Source organism: Salmo salar, chromosome ssa15 (assembly GCF_905237065.1).
Source record: "Salmo salar chromosome ssa15, Ssal_v3.1, whole genome shotgun sequence".
Classification (NCBI taxonomy): domain Eukaryota; kingdom Metazoa; phylum Chordata; class Actinopteri; order Salmoniformes; family Salmonidae; genus Salmo; species Salmo salar.
In genome coordinates, this window is record NC_059456.1 from 33,785,482 (window position 1) to 33,803,420 (window position 17,939).

General features: G+C 45.5%; 1 protein-coding gene across 2 annotated transcripts in view; it reads right to left on the reverse strand.

Annotated features, from left to right (window-relative positions):
• The window catches only part of LOC106571332 (transcription regulator protein BACH2), a 106,942-nt gene that overhangs the window by 7,665 nt on the left and 81,338 nt on the right, over positions 1 to 17,939 (reverse strand). For both annotated transcript variants that reach the window (XM_014144275.2, XM_014144277.2), the window contains exons 3-4: positions 10,373 to 11,950; positions 449 to 655 (exon numbers count right to left, since the gene is read on the reverse strand). In XM_014144275.2, coding sequence (XP_013999750.2) covers positions 449 to 655; positions 10,373 to 11,950 — 1,785 coding nt within the window. The remainder of the gene's footprint in view (positions 1 to 448; positions 656 to 10,372; positions 11,951 to 17,939) is intronic.

The following is a 17,939-nucleotide window of genomic DNA, read 5'->3' on the forward strand; positions in this document are numbered from 1 at the left end:
AGAAACACGAGCAATGGACATTAGGGAGCAAAGAAAAATCCCCAAACTATTGACAGAGGACAATGTTTTTGCACATTTTTACCGCAAGGAAATATAACACATTCTCAATGTACCATCAGGACATCGTTGAAGACCGAATGCGGACCCCGGGACAAAATTAGTTTGACACCCCTGGTCTATAGAAAGCAGTGTGATTCTTTATCTATGTGTTTACAATACTATTGCCTGCCTGTGAACTGAACCAATCACAGGGGGAAAAAATGTATGATCGAAAAGTTGATCAAAAAGAAGAAAGCAATGTGTAAAAATGAGAATAGCTTATGTGTGGAGAAGGAGGAGGTTGTCTGACAGTGTGTGCATGTATATATGTGTATGTGGAATGCCAGTAGGTCTACTGTATATCTCTGAGAGAGGATGACATGTCATGCAGATCTATAGACACACTCACCAGTTTTCTGATCTCGCACTCCAGGTTCATGATGCAGTCAAGCTTCCTCTTGCGACAGCGCTGCGCTGCGATGCGGTTCTTACTCCGCCGCCTGATGTCATGGATGAACTCCAGCTGCTCTGAGGTCAGTTTGTGCATTTTTACCATCATTTGGAAGTCGTTCCGTGGAAGATTTGTGATTTGATTAACAGGGAAAGGAAGTTTTACCTGCCAATAAAGAAATTGAGATTTACTTTTCACATTTGACCTTATACAGCGTTGACTTACATTTTTTAATTGAGTGAATGAACAGAGGAGTTTGGTGACTAGACATGGAATGCCACATTTCACCAGGAGATGGCACAAGAGCACCACTGTCAGGACTAGAGATAGAGAATGTGCCTCCATAACACGTGTGTAGTAAGCCTTCAACACTCTCTCTTTCTCAACCTCAAATATTGAACATGAAACCTATTCTCAGGCAGAGGGGGACAAGGTGATCTAAGAAACTAGTGTCTCTCCATCTGTCCCTGCTAGCTTGGAAAGGTGCCAGCGTGACAGATCAAGGAGGGACAAGCAGGGACTTGTCAACACCATCCATATTGGTGTCAGGTGATATCTAGAGGGCATGATATGTAACATCTATACTATCTACCTGCAATAATCCACAGGGACTGCAGAACAAAAGAAACATGCAAAGCCATGCTTTCTTTGACACCTACAGTCACATAGAGTGCAACTCTATTTTTTCTGCAATAAGTGAGAATTTGTTTCCCCCCCTCTTGAAGGCAAGAGAAAGTACATTTCCTGAAATTCGACACATTTTGCCATGACTTATGCCATGTTAATGATATCTGAGTGAAAGTGACTAACAAAATCAATCGGGTCCCCCTGGAGGTCAGGTCTCCTGGGCACGTCTCCTGCGTGCCTGGCTGGTATTCGGCCATGATTACTACAAGTTTAGATAGCTGGCTAAACTAATTTACCAATCTAAAAATTGTTAGCTGACATGGCTAATTGAGTGATTGATATATCAAGAGAAAAACTGTTGATGCACAACAAAATTTTGAAATTGCACCTTGTGTATTCTACCATTCAAAACTCTCAATACAAGGTTGAGACCTCAACTGAGCCCCTCCCCCACCTAGTATTTGCTAATCCGGCCCTGAGTGCAACACTAATCTGGAGAAATAAATAATTTGCAATAAATCCTGATAATTGCAAAATCACAATACAATTTCCCCCCATATTAGTTGCATGGATTCGCTGACAATATCCTGGAGGATGTGATCATTTTTCTCCCACAGAGCATCAATAGCCAGATTTTTCTGTTCTCTCAGGTACTGGCAAACCTTTTGATACAGATATAGGATCTTAATTTGAGCCAGTTTGCTACAGCAAGAACATAATCCTGCAGCAACAGGAAATGCAAATTGTTATGTGGTTTATAATTAATGGACATGCAGGAAAATTCTCAGCAAAAAAGGAGTGATCAAATTAAGATTCTACAGATCCACCCCAGCGAGATCTCACAGCACCAGAGAATTGTAGCAGAGTAGCTTGGGGGAGAAGAGAGATGGCAGAGAGGAAGATAGGAGAGGAGGAATAACAAAGAGCCAGAGTAAAACAGCCAGAGAGCTTGGCAAGATGAGAGGAGCTGCCATTCTCCTCCGCTCTGCTCTCTCTCCTCTTGGCTGGAATAAAGTCAAATGGGAAGGAAAAGGGGTGTCAGTTGCTCTAGCTCAAGAGCAACATTTTTAAGTAAACAAAAGAAAAGTTGACCAAAACGCATTCCAATCCCGATTAAAATACAATGGCTGTTAAGAGTATTGGAGGAGAGCAGCTGCCATGCTGAGGCCTTTTCTCTCTCTTTTAGAAATCAGAGAGCAGAGACAGTGCCAGTTTGTTTTGCCGGTCAGCTGCTTGGGCAGTGTGCTGCTTGGGCAGTGTGCTGCTTGGGCAGTGTACTGCTTGCTTTGAATTTGATGTCGGCATTTGAACTCGGCCTTGTAAGCCTTGTTGTAATCTGATAGCCAGGAGTTAATTGAATTGGGAAGTGGTGAAGCCCTACTTTTTGGTGCTTATTCGAAACAAAAATATAGTTTATTGCTATTCAAATATATGTTGTGATAGTTGTAGGCCTAATTTATATTTTAATTAATTTGCCCAGTAGGCTAGTGCAATTTGGTGTCATGTAGCCTATTGGCATAAAAACACAACTGAACAACTTGCTATTTAGAGCATTTCCCCATGGCCTGATTTTGGCTTCTAGGCAATACAAATTGTAGGCTATAACAAATGTGCATTGTCATGCAGTGACAAAATTATAATTGAGATAATGCAAATCATTAAGGATGACCTAGTTGGGCTAACTTTTTAACCTCTTGCTGTAGGCCTACTTCATCATCATCCTCTGCTTACCTCCCCAATCCCTATCTTCCTCTGCTATGGTGCATGTCAACCTCTCACTCTATCAGTCTTGTTTGTCCATCTTCCTCAATTAAAATGAGATATTCTAACAGATCAATCTTGCTGGCAAAACATCATTAAATATTGATAAGTTATTTAGCTGTAGTGTGGATGTAGGGATGTTTTAAAAAACATATAATGAGCACCGAGACGTGCAACTCTATGTAAGCAACACAATAACATCAGACTGGCTGGCCCGGGGAAAAAATGACACCAGCTGCCCCCTCATTGGCTACTATGTTGCAATATCAATATTCTTGGAGCAGCCTTGTTGATACAAAATGGTTCAATATTCTCAGAACCGCCTCGATGATACACCCCACTTCTTCATTCCCTAGTTTAGTGAAATGACGCCACCAGGAGGGAGCGAGGGAGGAAGGAGAGGAAAAACAGCTCACTGCTCTTTCTGTACCAGATGGTCCCATCACCTGGGGTAAGTGCTTCACTTCAGAGGGCAAAGCAGGGTGCCTATTCATTGAAATCACTCTCCACTGAAAAGCAAATCTAGATGTCAATTTATCCCAGAGAGAGAGAGAGAGAGTGAGAAGCTTGAATTTCCTCCTTAGAAGCCCTCAGTCCTTTGAGAGTCGTTGAGACCATTTCTCATGTGCATGTAAACACATGAATAAATAAATATTGGACCAAGCCTATCGATGCCACACTGGGCCCTGCAAGCTCCCTCCCACTACTAGCCAGGACATGGCAGTGGCTACAGAGGGAGGAAGAGAAGGAGGGCGATGGAACACATCTTGCCTGCTCCGTGTGATCTAAACGAAGAGAAGATGACTCTGTCTGTGATTATGACCCCTCTGAGTGCCATGTAATGATGAGTGATAGTTATAGAGTTCTACGGAGTGACCACACTGGTGTACTGATGGGGGCTCTTTCACTGAGACAGGGTAGAAGAGGAAGGGAGGGAGGGAGGTGGCGAGGAAGGGAGGTGGGGACGTACAGCCAACCACCTTTCTACAGCGAGCAAACTTATGAGGTTATTTTCTTTTTTCTTCCTGGCAGTGGCGCACAGTGCAGCGCAGGATGGATGTCTAGGCTATATTTAGTGGCTCCGCCAGGGGAACCGTCCAGTAACAAGGCTGGGATGACAGAGTGCAGCTCTGACGGCAGTCATAAATTCAGACCCAACATGTTCTGGATTCTTACTGCCCCCCACCCCCCTCTTTTTATTCTTCCTTCTCCTCTTTTCCTTCCTACCTCCCTCCTACCGTCTCACTGTCTCTGGGTCATTATGCTCCAAATGGGTCCTGGGTGAAAAGTATGGCTCATCTGTTACCCGGGCAGCACTGTGTGTCTTGTCCCGCTCTACTCTACTTTCCTCTCCCCTCAGACACACAGAGAGAGGCTCGGCAGCTGGCTGCCTGCAGGTCCAGACCTGGGCCGAGCCCTGGGAGTCAGATGCATGGGCGGCCCAACAATGACAGTGGGTTTTGTGCAGCCTGACTGCCAGTGCTCACATGCAGGGTTGGTGATCCACGATGAACCCTGGGAGGGAGTATTACACTACATCGTCCTGTGCAGGAGAGAGGCATGCAGCGCCACCTACTACTGTGTCCCTTCTCATCTATTGACACAAGCCCTGGGGAAATAAATACTCCCAATTTTCCAAGCAATTTCCTTTGAAAGTTGAAGCAATTTACTAAAATGGCCGTCCCACTCTGATTCATTCTTAAGGTCTAACCGTCTACTATCAGTTACTCCTGCCTGATTTCTAGAGCGCTGCTATTGTGACTGCGGCTCTATCTCTGCATCAAAAAGAGAAATTTATCTGGTAAGTACGATCAACATAAATGTGAACATTAACGTCTTTCTATGTTGACTCTATAAACATTTTAAATGTACATTTTAGTAATGTTGCAGACTAGCCCAGGGGGGAAATGACACGAGCCGCCCCCTCGGTGGCTACTATGTTGCAATATCAATATTCTTGGAGCAGCCTTGTTGATACAAAATGGTTCAATATTCTCAGAACCGCCTCGATGATACACCCCACTTCTCCATTCCCTAGTTTAGTGAAATGACGCCACCAGGAGGGAGCGAGGGAGGAAGGAGAGGAAAAGAGCTCTGTTTTGCAGACCCTCTTATCCAGTAGTGAGTGCATACATTTTCGTAATTTTACATACAAAATTCTCCCAGATCCACAGCGATTAACCCTGCAATAAATCACATGTGGTTTATAATGTGATTAGAGCGCATCCTATGGAAATCTGTGAGAAGGTAATGTTCTTACAGAGCCCCGTTTAGTATCTTATAGTATCTTGTTCTCCCGTAAACAGGAGTTATTGCCGGAACCCCCTATGGCAGATGAGTTAGTTGGAGAGGCTCTGTGGTGAAGAGATGGGCTGTGTGTACTGCTACTGCAGGATGTCAGGTCCCAGGAGATGGCAACATGGCAGTGTCCCAGGTGGCCTTAAGGCTGACATAGAGCCTGTTGGATCTCAGCTGCCAGCCCCAGCAACCGACCTTCCCCCATTGGGCATCACAACAACAGCCTGACACAATACACACACTCTTGCTGCACACAAGACAAACAACAAAACCTACAATACTTTTATTATATATGAATCTCAGCTGGTTTTAAATTTCAGCTTGCTTAGTCACTTCAATGGACAAATAAAAGTCACTTCAATGGACAAATAAAAGTCACTTCAATGGACAAATAAAAGTCACTTCAATGGACAAATAAAAGTCACTTCAATGGACAAATAAAAGTCACTTCAATGGACAAATAAAAGTCACTTCAATGGACAAATAAAAGTCACTTCAATGGACAAATAAAAGTCACTTCAATGGACAAATAAAAGTCACTTCAATGGACAAATAAAAGTCACTTCAATGGACAAATAAAAGTCACTTCAATAGACAAATAAAAAGTGTCACCGCTTCCTCTCACAACGAGCCATCTATAACATATTAATGACTTTTTCAAATACAGTTGGCATATGGCAAAACGCTGCACCAAATCAGTATATTGTGGTTTACACTGTATGCCAAATAATATTTTGACCACAGACGCATCATTTCAAGAGTGGAGAAAGGCGCTTTTTGACTGTCGAAAAAACAGGAGTGATATTTAGGTCTGTGTACAGTACTTCCTGTGTGAGTCACAGGGTTAATGTTTGGTGGTGAGATAGGAAACATTGTGCTGCCAATATATCAGCACGACTTCCCTATCACTCCCACCTCGCTCTCAGATCAATGTTTGCAGTGTACTGTGACTAGACGATGTGTCATTGAGTTCAACGCCTACACAAGGGAGAGAGAGAGAGAGACTGATGTTTTGCGGAAACAGCTCAGAGATCTTCCATCGAGATCCTCTGTGTTTTGCGATGTCTCAGCTCTTAAATTCTCCTTTATCACTGTGAAGTCCATATCTGTTTCCTCCTTTGTTGGGTGTATAGTGCAAAAAAATTGGATGTTTTATTGTTCACATACACCGGATAGGTACAGTTAGTACGGCAACCCTGGATCAAATGAGAGGTAAGTGCCTTGCTCAAGGGCACATTGACAGATTTTCTCACCTTGGGTATTCGAACCAGTGACCTTTCAGTCACTGTCCCAACGCTCTAACCTCTAGGCTACCTGCTGCCCAAAACATTGACTGGTGGTGGAGTACTGGGCCGTATTTAAAAAGGGTGCTGCTCTATTATCAGCTCCCCCTGTCCACACAATCTTATTCATTATGATCTGAAAAGGCAAAACTGATCCAAGATCAGCTCTCCTACTTTGAGACTCTATGATTACAGGCCCTGGTTCAGCTTACATACGGGCATATCCTCTCCTGACCCTATTGACTGACTGAATATGTGTCTTATGGGCCAGATGGGAAACAGTTGAACACAGTTAAGGTGTAAAATTGTAGCCATTAAAAAGTGACCCCAGAGTAGTGTGGTGTCTTCTATGTGTCACCCCATAACCTCAGTAGTGGGTTGAAGTGGGAGCAGCCAGGAGACCTTGAGTGACTCAGACTACCTTGAATGACTATCGCCTCTCTCGGTCAGATTAGCCTCCAGTTTAACAACTTCCTTCCTTGTCAGAATTCATTGTTTCCAGTGCTGGGGCTGCAGCTATTTTTAACAGCAGCAGCGCCGGGCGCTTGCTCGGCTATCTCTCCCTGAGTGGGACCCGGCCTGGCTGCCATTTGCTCTTTCAACACACAGAGGGAGAGCCAGAGCCGTCTGTCTCCCTGGAAGCTAGCTGTTTGTTTGTACAGCCAACTCACTGGGGGGAAAGAGGAAAACAGCGCCCCAGGAAGCATGAGGTAGCACTTTTGTTACCAGATAAGGCTGGAGCAGAGCGGGGTGGCATTTGGCCCCACACTGAGGCTCATTATGTAAGTGCTTTTCTATGCCCCCACCCATAAGGCCATGTCATAAACCAAACAGTACTGAGAGAGAGGTTCTCACACACACAGCAGCATCTGAGACCCAGCACAGCCAGCCAGTCTCATTCATAATACATCTTATCAGCAGCAGGCGACAGTAAAGGGGAATGCTAGTAGATATCAGTCCATGTGGGTCAATAGAGATCTGACAGTGGATATTGTGAGCCACTAATCAACAATGGAGTGTAGTGTATATCCATACATTGACTCACACAAGATGACAAAGGGAACTGGACATGTCTGAAGAGTAATTTTTGGGGCTGCTTTGTCCTTCCTCGACAGCTGTATTGCTGTAAATCAATTGTCTATAATTTACAGCTGGGGCATTAAGCAGTCCTTCAAACGGCTCATAAATCACTGGGTGTGGGTGCCATGCCTCTAAGGTAATAATTACACATGACTGCTAGGGCCGTTTAACTTGCCGCTCTGTGTTTGTGCACAGAAGAAGACTGGATTCCTCCACAGTCGGAGGCTCAATCCTGCCAAATAGCTCCAACCCCAGTGAAACGGGGACTAGGCTCTGTGAATCTGATCACCATGGCAACATCTCTCTCTCTCTCTCTCTCTCTCTTGCTCTCACTCACTCACTCACTCACTCACTCACTCACTCACTCACTCACTCACTCACTCACTCACTCACTCACTCGCTCAATTCACAGTGTCAGCCTGAGAAACGGACAGTCTTATTCCTTCAGGTAAAGATAAAATAAGTCTGCCTACAACAAAATACATTTGAGCCAATCAGTTGTGTTGTGTCAAAGTATGAGTAGGTGTTCTAAAACTTTTGACCAGTAGTGTATATTACATTTTTTTTTTTATGGAACAAAACAGTTTTCATCCAGATTATAATTATACACTTCACTAGTCTATATTCTATCTATCCTCATTGATCTCAAAGTAAACAACAACAGTCAGTTTGTTGTGCAGTCAGTCTGGAGGATGTCAGTCGTCTGGCCAGGTGGATTAGGGGATGATTAGGGGATTGGCCATCCTTCCTTGTCAGCAGCACGGCCGGCGCTCCAGGCTGCAGTCTTATTATGACACAACACAGAGCAGACCTTCCTCCACCAAAGGACTTAAACTGCTACATTCGCTTTCATTACGCTGCTATTGTCCTATCACTATCACAAACATAGACTTTTGCTCAAATTTAGACTAATATGCTCTATCTGTGTATAACACAACATAGCCTACCTTCACTTTCAAGTAGTGTAGGTGTATATCTAATTGTTGATACACTAGAAATGTCACATACACTATAAGCCATATTTGTGTATAAACAACAAAGGCTACCTTCACTTAGGTGTACAGGTAAGTGCCAAAATAAAGGAAACACCAACATAAAGTGTCTTAATAGGGCGTTGGGCCACCACGAGACAGAACAGCTTCAATGATCCTTGGCATAGATTCTAAAAGTGTCTGGAACTCCATTGGAGGGATGCAACACAATTGTGGGTGATATAATGACACCAGGCTTGGGCGACATACCATTTCTACTGTATACCGGGTATTTCCAGGCTGTATCACAACCGGCCGTGATTGGGAGTCCCATAGGGCGGCACACAATTGGACCAGCGTCGTCCGGGTTTGGCCGGAGTAGCCGTCATTGCAAATATGAATTTGTTCTTAACTGACTTGCCTAGTGAAATAAAGGATAAATAAAAAATAAATGTAAAAAAAATTCTCAATAATGAGAGTATAATTTTCAATACCGTAAAAAAAAAAGCGAAGTTTATAGATATCAAGATTCATGGTTACAGCATCCCTTCCTGGATCAAGATCCCTGTTGCCTAAATGTTTCTTTGTTGTTGTAATAGCGCCCCTTGTGTGCACTCCGGTAATACCGTGTATGGTACAGAAACATTATGATGGTATGAAAATCTGGATACCGCCCATTCCTAGGTGGTGGAAAATGCTGTCTCATGCGCCTGTCCAGAATCTCCCATAAGTGTTCAATTGGGTTGAGATCTAGGAACTGAGATGCCCATGTCATATGGTTTACATGCTCATCAAACCATTCAGTGACCACTCATGCACAATGGATGGGGGCATTGTTATCATATGGGGGCATAGCAATGGTAGACAAAATAATGGCCTGCCCATTATTTTTATACATGACCCTAAGCATGAAGGGATGTTAATTGCTTAATTACTCAGGAACCACACCTGTGTGGAAGCATTTGCTTTCAATATACTTTGTATCCCTCATTTACTCAAGTGTTTCCATTATTTTGGCAGTTACCTGTAAATCTAATTGGTAATACAGTATAAATGTCATGGCACTGCTAGGTGTCTTGAGAATTAGCATACGCAGATTGTGTGGAATTAATTAGAGACGTCAGGTTTGTGGATGGATAATATGAACTAGTTGGCCTGCGCTGCCCTGACAGCTAGAGAGACTTAGATAAAGCCCCAGGAGAAAGCCTTCAGATCCTTAGACAGAGTCCTGACCCCTCCGCCATGGACCATCTACATCTCAGTCATATAACCCTACTACACTAGCGCTTCCCCGTCCACAGGATCAACCAATCACAGCCCTCGACACAACCACCACCTCCTCGGGAGTGTGTGTGTGCTCAGATTGCTCTAGATTGTTCGCTTGATTCTGACTCTCTCGCTTATTCAGTCTCATTACACAGATCTCCAGCAGTGTGTAAAACATATGAATAATATCAAAGCACATGTTTGCCCCTGTTCTGTTCATGGTGTGCTGTAAATCTTTTAGTGAAAATACTCCCGCCTTCAATTACATGATGATCTAATCTAATGACTATTAATGCAGACCTGGAGAGCTAGGTCCCCATAGAATTAGGAATTAGAATACTAGAATGGAAATGAACCTTCTTATGATGGGATAAAGGTCAGCCTTTTTGGTCAGCCATGGTTTACCAGTGCTGTTATATTATATTGTGTAAAATAATGAATTAGAAAAATGTATATGCACTGTATGGTTGTCATTTAATAAGATCTCTATGTAGATCAGTGTGAGATGATGATGATTAGTCACCAAGGTGGAACTGAGAGTACGAGGCATTATGTACGTCATGAGAGAAGAGTATGATAGTGTCAAAGTCACTCACCTCTCGCCCTTGATCGACTCGGCACGACTCGCTGTCACCCTCAGAGAAGGATCCCGACTCGTCACTGGAGTTGGTGCCGTACGATTGCTCGCACTTGATCTTGGGGCGGACCTGGTTGAAGAGGGTGTCCCCCCCCATCACGCCCTGTTCCTGCTGGTCGGCGGCGAGGCGGAGCGCCACGTTGGAGCACGGCGAGGAGGAGAACTCAAACTGGGGCAGGCTGCAGGGTGAGCCGCCGCTCCCGTCCTCCGCGTAGGAGTAGGAGGAGCAGGAGCTGGAGGTCCGCGTGCGGGTCTCAGAGGGCGGCGAGCGCGAGCACACCTTGATTGGCACTGGGCAGCTGGTGTTTGGCAGCGGTCGACAGAGGACCGGCGGGGGCTCGGTGGTGGCGGAGGCGAGGGAGGGGGCACTGCTCGGGGAGTAGGTCTGGGAGCTGGGAAGGGACTGGCTGGCACCAGCCCACAGGCCCATTGGCGTGTGCTCCGAGAGCTCCATCTCCAAAGAGCTCCCGCCGGGGTAGGAATGCGCCGGGGAGCCCAGACGGTCACAGGCCCCTGAGGAGGAAAAGATGACACTGCGGCGGTCCAGCTCCACTTCCTGTTTGCAGACGCCGTCGCAGGAGGTGGACTTCCGCGATGAGAGCCTCAGAGGGAAGCCGTCTACCTCCTTCAGGGATGTAACAGACAGGCCCAGCTCCCCAGCAATAAGAGGCCTGAAGACTTTTGTTTTGTGATCTCCCAGAGTGGTTCCTTTGTCTTCGGGACAGACGCTGGTGAGTCTGTTGGCAAATAGCTGCTGCGACACGTTGGGCAGACCCGGCAGGTCTGCTCCTTTTTTGAAGAAGGCGCGGAGGCAGGTGGGGGACTTGCTTCTCTTGGCGGAGGAGGCGGACAACACTGGGACACTGTCCATCTCCATGCCTGTCTCCTTGTCCAGGTCGCCCTGCTCGTCCCCTGACAGGCACAACGAGATGGCCTCTTCCTCTGCCCGCGGCTCCACTTTGATGTCTGCCACCGGCGACATGCTCTGGCCCCGGACCGCCCCGCCGCTGATGCCACCGCTGGTCTCCTTTAATAATAATGTGCTTGGTAAACCTGAGGTACTGGTGTGTGAGGAGGTGTCGTTATTGTGCTTGTTGCAGGCCCACTGGTATTTCCTGTATTTGGGGCAGCGGGGGAGGTCGGATGCTCCGTGTCTGTCGAAGTCCAGTCGTACATTGCTGAAGTCACTGGGCACCGCCACGGGTAGCCGGTCCTTGTCCGGGGCGCGCCGCAAGGAGGAAAGGGCTTCAGAGCGCCGGCGTGCGCGGGGGGAGGCTGCCTTTGTTGTCGTCTCAGACTGCATGTTCTCGTCCTCGGTCTTGTGGTTGCCCTCGGCCGGCGCCACCTTGTGGCACAGCAGCAGGCCATCCTCCTCACTGCGGAGCTGGGCCTCCAGGAAGCGAAAGCACGAGTCCTCCAGGTTGTGCACGCGCAGGAATTCGGCACAGCGGATGACCTCCTGGATGTTTTCTCTGCTGAGTAACAGCTTAGCAGTGTAGGCAAACTGCAACAATGGGGCGAATCCCCTGGCAGTGACCTGCGAAAAAAACAGGGAAATTGCCAGCATTACCATCAGCACTGCCATTGTTCTGAGCCCTTGGAGTGTGGTGAGACAACCCGACAGCTCTAATGACCACAAACAAACACTGTAAAGTACTAAGTTAATCTTTTATCAGGTCAGCACCGAACATTGTAAAAAGCCAGTAAATAAAACCCAGTGGTGCTGGGCTGGTTGGTAGGCGGCAGGTTGGGTGTCCAGCCCGTTTTCATTACAAAGACCCTTTTGACATACTGACATTTCACTGGGCTACCACAGTCTGTCTGCCCTGCGGTGACCTATCACCCTCCCCGGCGACTCCCACCCATCCCTGTGTTGTGTTGTGTTGATGTACAGGAAGTCTTTGTTGTCATCACAGACTGCATATAGACCATAGGACCATATGGATTGCAGCTCCTCCTGCTGCTACTGCTGCTGCCTCACTTTCTGTGTCAGTCCCCTGCAGCCCCTCTTTAAGTGCCTGTGAAGCCAAATAGTTTGTAAGACTGTGGCTTATCATTATTGCAGCCATGTGGCGTAACCTAGGATAAGAGAGAGGGAATCCTTCAATTTAGACTTAATGCTGGATAATTATAGAAACCTGCCCTCTACTACTGTTGTTACTGAAGAGAGAGAGAGAGAGAGAGAGAGAGAGAGAGGGAGGGAGGGAGGGAGGGAGGGAGGGAGGGACGGAGGGAAAGTGAGAGAATGGGAGGGAGGGAGAAAGAGAAAACGGGAGGGAGAAAGAGAGAGTGATAGAGAGAGACCGAGAGATAGAGTGATAGAGAGAGAGAGAGAGAGAGAGAGAGAGAGAGAGAGTGATAGAGAGAGAGGGTGTGAGAGACAAGAGAAAGGAGCCAGGCTAGCTAACTGTTTAATACCATTATGTTTGGTGTGTGTAGAGGAAAGCTTTTTTTTGAGAGACACACCCCTTTCTCAGGCAACAGTAGGACACAGCACTGTTTTACAACAGTCTCTGATGAAGAATGTACCCCTGTTAGATGCTTGCTCAATGAATACCATCACAAACCACACACAAAGCAAGGTGTGCTCACGATGCAATTACGAGGCTATCCACTTTTCTTTGCCTGAGCGATGTAAAGTCCCCGGTACAAGACTTAATTAACGGGCTCTCACAGTGTGTTTTTAATGAGCAGGGAGAAAGAGCCCAGTGTTTACTGGTTGTTTTGCTGCCCATTTGTGGGAGTAACAACACAAGATGAATTCCTCTAGGTCATTAGGTCATTAGGTCAGTGGTCACCAACCCGTCGATCACGAGGCATTTCTAGTCGATCACCAAACATTTAGGTAAAAAAAACAACGATGAAGCGTTCCTATTTTTTTATTTGTTTCGTGATGTTGGAGGTAGGTACACTTGACTCAGCAGCCCTAGTGCAGGGAAGGCAAAGTGTTCCAATTTTGAACCATTTCATGTCTGAAGTTATAACTCCGCTGACCCAGCAGGCCCAGAGAGCAAATCAGGTGCACCTACAGGCCTACGGCTGGCCAATCAGATAGCTCAGATCACCGTGTCTGCACTGTGCCCTGGAGCCATAGACTGTTAAAATAAGCCTTAAGCGCACAGCAAAATTGATGCTGTAAGATTTCAAAACTTTTGACTAGAGAGAGACTCAACAAACACAGCAAAGCGCTGCTGTTTTTATGAGTAAGTTCATGTTTAAGTTGTTATTCAGCACTGTCAACACATTGTTCAAAACTTTTATAAGCCATAAAACGCTACAACCAGCGCTGCAGCTGTAATGAATGACTTCAGCAAAGTGTTTGGATAAGCTTGTGTTATTATTAGCAACTTGTTTCTTTTTTATATCGAGGAATATTTCACTTTATCTGGACATGGGATTAACAACATGAATTGGTGCATGAGGCAGAAATAATGTGGTGTGACTTGAGTTTCGCCATCCGCTGGAAGACAGTGTTCCCTTTTCTCAACGGAGGGAGGAAGAGCGGAGGGATGATGAGTCAGGTGAGAGGCAACCTCACCACTGCTAACCCCCCCCCAGACTGACCATCAGATGCAGGCCATCATTCCAGTAAAATAAAAAGCTAATTATTATGCTCACTCAGCTGTGCCTCAAAACTAATACATCAAATGATCTATTACAAGTGTGATTATATACCTTCATATTTTAAATATAATTATAAATATAATAGCCAATATGCCGTGATAATGCATTGGGTATATAGGCCACTACAAACCTCATTGCTACAGATCTGTTTTTAATAGGTTAATGTTGCATAGGCTTATGTTTTTTAGGGCCTGAATATTTTTTTTTCTAAAGCAGTAGATCTCAGCTTGCATTTTGACTTAGAAAGTGATCTTGACTCAGAAAAGATAGGTGCCAACTGTTCTAGATGTAATGGTTTTCTCTCTCTGTGTGTGTGTGTGTGTGTGTGTGTGTGTGTGTGTGTGTGTGTGTGTGTGTGTGTGTGTGTGTGTGTGTGTGTGTGTGTGTGTGTGTGTGTGTGTGTGTGTGTGTGTGTGTGTGTGTGTGTGTGAACCGTAGCAGAAGAGGCTGTACGGCAGCTCTGCACTCCCATGCTCGGTGCCAGGCACCCTGCTAGTAAAACAGGATTTTCCCTCCTCAGAAATCAAACTCGAAAACCACCAACATTTGCTTTGTGGATTTTTCCATATGGAAAAACAACCGGACAGTGTTTACGAGGAAAAGCAAATATAGGCCGAGAGGGGAAAATGTTAGGTAATATGAATTATTCATAGCAGGACTGAAATCACTGGGATGTATGTTGTGTCGATTTTGTTGGAGGGATTATTCTAAATGGGGTTTAAATACACAACATTTAGGAATTGTAATCCTATAAGGATAGTATTTTTGTAATTCTGTGGTTGCCTGATAACACAACAATAATATTAATGTTAGGCTACTCCCTAGACTGGACTCTGCTACTGATGAACACCACCTCTATTATGACGCTGCAGAACCACTCGGCCACACACACTCACACACACTCACTCACTCACACACTCACACTCACTCACTCACTCACAATCACACACTCACCCTCACTCACTCACTCACTCACTCACTCACTCACTCACTCACTCACTCACTCACTCACTCACTCACTCACTCACTCACTCACTCACTCACTCACACACACTCACACACACTCTCACACACACTCACACACTCACACACACTCACACACACACACACCGAGAGAGAGAGAGAGAGAGAGAGAGAGAGAGAGAGAGAGAGATAGAAAGAGAGAGAGAGAGAGAGAGAGCAGTGCCCCAAACCAGAAGTGAGGCAGGGCCAGGTGACTACTAACTGCCACCCACTGCTCTCATTTATCCACCCCTCCCTTTCTTTTACCCATACACAACCAGGTAAAGATGAAAGTGGTCTGGGCTTAAATGAGGCTGGTCAGCTGGGCAAGCACCATCCAGGGCTGCTGATGAACAGACTTCCCAGAGCTGCTGCTGGGCTGCTGGGGGAAAAGTGCTGAGCGTTCCCTGGATCTATTTCCAGCTTGTAAATCTTTAATTTACTATTTATATTTTTGACAACTTTTACTTTTACTTCACTACATTCCTGAAGAAAATAATGTACTTTTTACTCCATACATTTTCCCTGACACCCAAAAGTACTCGTTACATTTTTAATGCTTAGCAGAACAGGAAAATGGTCCAATTCACACACATATCAAGAGAACGTCCCTGGCCATCCCTACTGCCTCTGATCTGGTGGACTCACTAAACACAAATGCTTAGTTAGTAAATTATGTCTGAGTGTTGGAGTGTGCCTCTGGCTATCCGTTAAAAAAAAAAACATTTAAAAAAATGCCGTCTGGTTTTCTTAACATAAGGAATTTGAATAGATTTTAACTTTTGTTACTTAAGTATATTTGAGCACTTACATTAACTTTTGATTCTTAAGTATATTTAAAACTTTTACTCAAGTAGTATTTTTCTGGGTGACTTTCACTTTTAATTGAGTCATTTTCTATGAAGGTATCTTTACTTTTACTCAAGTATGACAATTGGGTAGTTTTTTCACCAATGCCCTCGACCATATGTGATTACACTAGTGTTACACTAGAAAATAAAGGAAAGCCGCACACTCTAAGAGCTCAGATGCAAAAATTTAATAACCAACGTTTCGACAGCGAAGCTGTCTTCACCTCCTGATGAAGACAGCTTCGCTGTCGAAACGTTGGTTATAAAATTTTTGCATCTGAGCTCTTAGAGTGTGCGGCTTTCCTTTATTTTCTAGTGTTCTACTCCGCTAGCCAGCACCTCGCCTTTAAAGGTGTGCGTTTCTTTTTTTCTAGATTACACTAGTGTTACAACCAGCACAGTTGCATAATGAAGGCAAACGTGAGGGATCCGGAGAAAGACAGCAAAAGAAAGAGAGAGAGAGAGAGAGAGAGAGAGAGAGAGAGAGACAGAGATAGAGAGAGAGAAGGTGTGAGGAAAAAAAGGGCAAGAGGGAAAGATGGGAAAGGTGGTGGATATAAAGCACATTTCCTGGTCATTACTGGATTTTTGTTGACATACTGTATGAAGCGTTTCAGTACGTTAGCAACAATTATTGTAGGAGTTAACACAAAGGGACAATTTAATCAAGGTGATAGAACTGGGGAATTGTATGCTAATATGGGCTTGTGCACCGGGTGGGTCAGGCCTGCTATGTTTCTATGGACTGGTGACGAGGCGGTACCATTACAGAGCAGGACATTATAGCAAGAGTGCATAGCAGAACCCTGTTTTTAGGAAGTCTGCCCAATATCCTTTCATAAACAGACAGTGTGGAATACTATCACCCCCCTTCTTTCTCCCTCCATTGCTATCTCTCTCTCTCTCTCTGACATCCCCCTCTGTCTTCCTCCAGTCTCTCTCTCCCTCACTGAGCTCTCTCTCTGAGGACTCCCTCTGTCCGCTCCACTCTGTAGTAGACGGCTAATTCATGCAAATGTACTTCAGTGAATTCCTGAATGTCATGTATCCTAATGAGGACATTGCATAGCATGACAATGAAGTGCTTCCCCGGACGGCACGCTGCCAAGCCAGAAGAGAGATAGTCTCTCCAGAGGAGATGGACTACAAGCTAGACATTTTAATATCAGATCTGCTGAGTAACCTGACATTAACCTCTGTATTGAAAGGCGCATGACGAGGAGCCTCGATGCTGATGAGTCACAGCATAGCGCTAATGGATGGAGGTACTGTATGGAGGGTTGGCTGCCATCGTCATTTATCCTCGTAGGAGAGAAAAGAGAGGTGGGGGAGGAAGCACAGGGACAATGACTCGCTGCAGTACAGCCAAGCGTTCAACATAAAGCCATTAAAGTAAATTATGCCAATAAATAAACCAGGGAAATAGAAGTAATTTACAGTAAATTTGACAGCTAATGTGTATGAATGGCAAAGGAACAAAATGTTTTTTCCACAGTAAGACACCAGTAAACACTGGGACACGTGAGACGTTTTCTGCGAGTAAACGTCCCCTGACTGTGGGGAGTAAACCTCCCCTGAGGGTGGGGAGTAAACCTCCCCTGAGGGTGGGGAGTAAACCTCCCCTGACGGTGGGGAGTAAACCTCCCCTGACGGTGGGGAGTAAACCTCCCTTGACGGTGTGGAGTAAACCTCCCCTGACGGTGTGGAGTAAACCAGATACTGTACTTCCTAATTCTCTGGTATTTCAGTAGTTTACTGTACATGACGAGACACTGGGGAGGACATGACCCTGCCACTTTACTACGAGGATTCTCAGCTCTGACTTTACACGCTGTTGTCATGACGTTGGCCTCTTTTGGTACAGGGAGGACAGTTGACCCCCTCCCTTTTGCACCACCACCCAACCTACCTTCCCCCCAATCCACCCTGTGTGTAAAGGGTTGTAAAAACTCTAAAATTCCAGGAGAGTCTCTGGCCACATGGCCCATAGAGAGACACAGGAAATTCTTCCAACTCATAGAATTGGAGAGCCAAGCGACATTTTGTGTT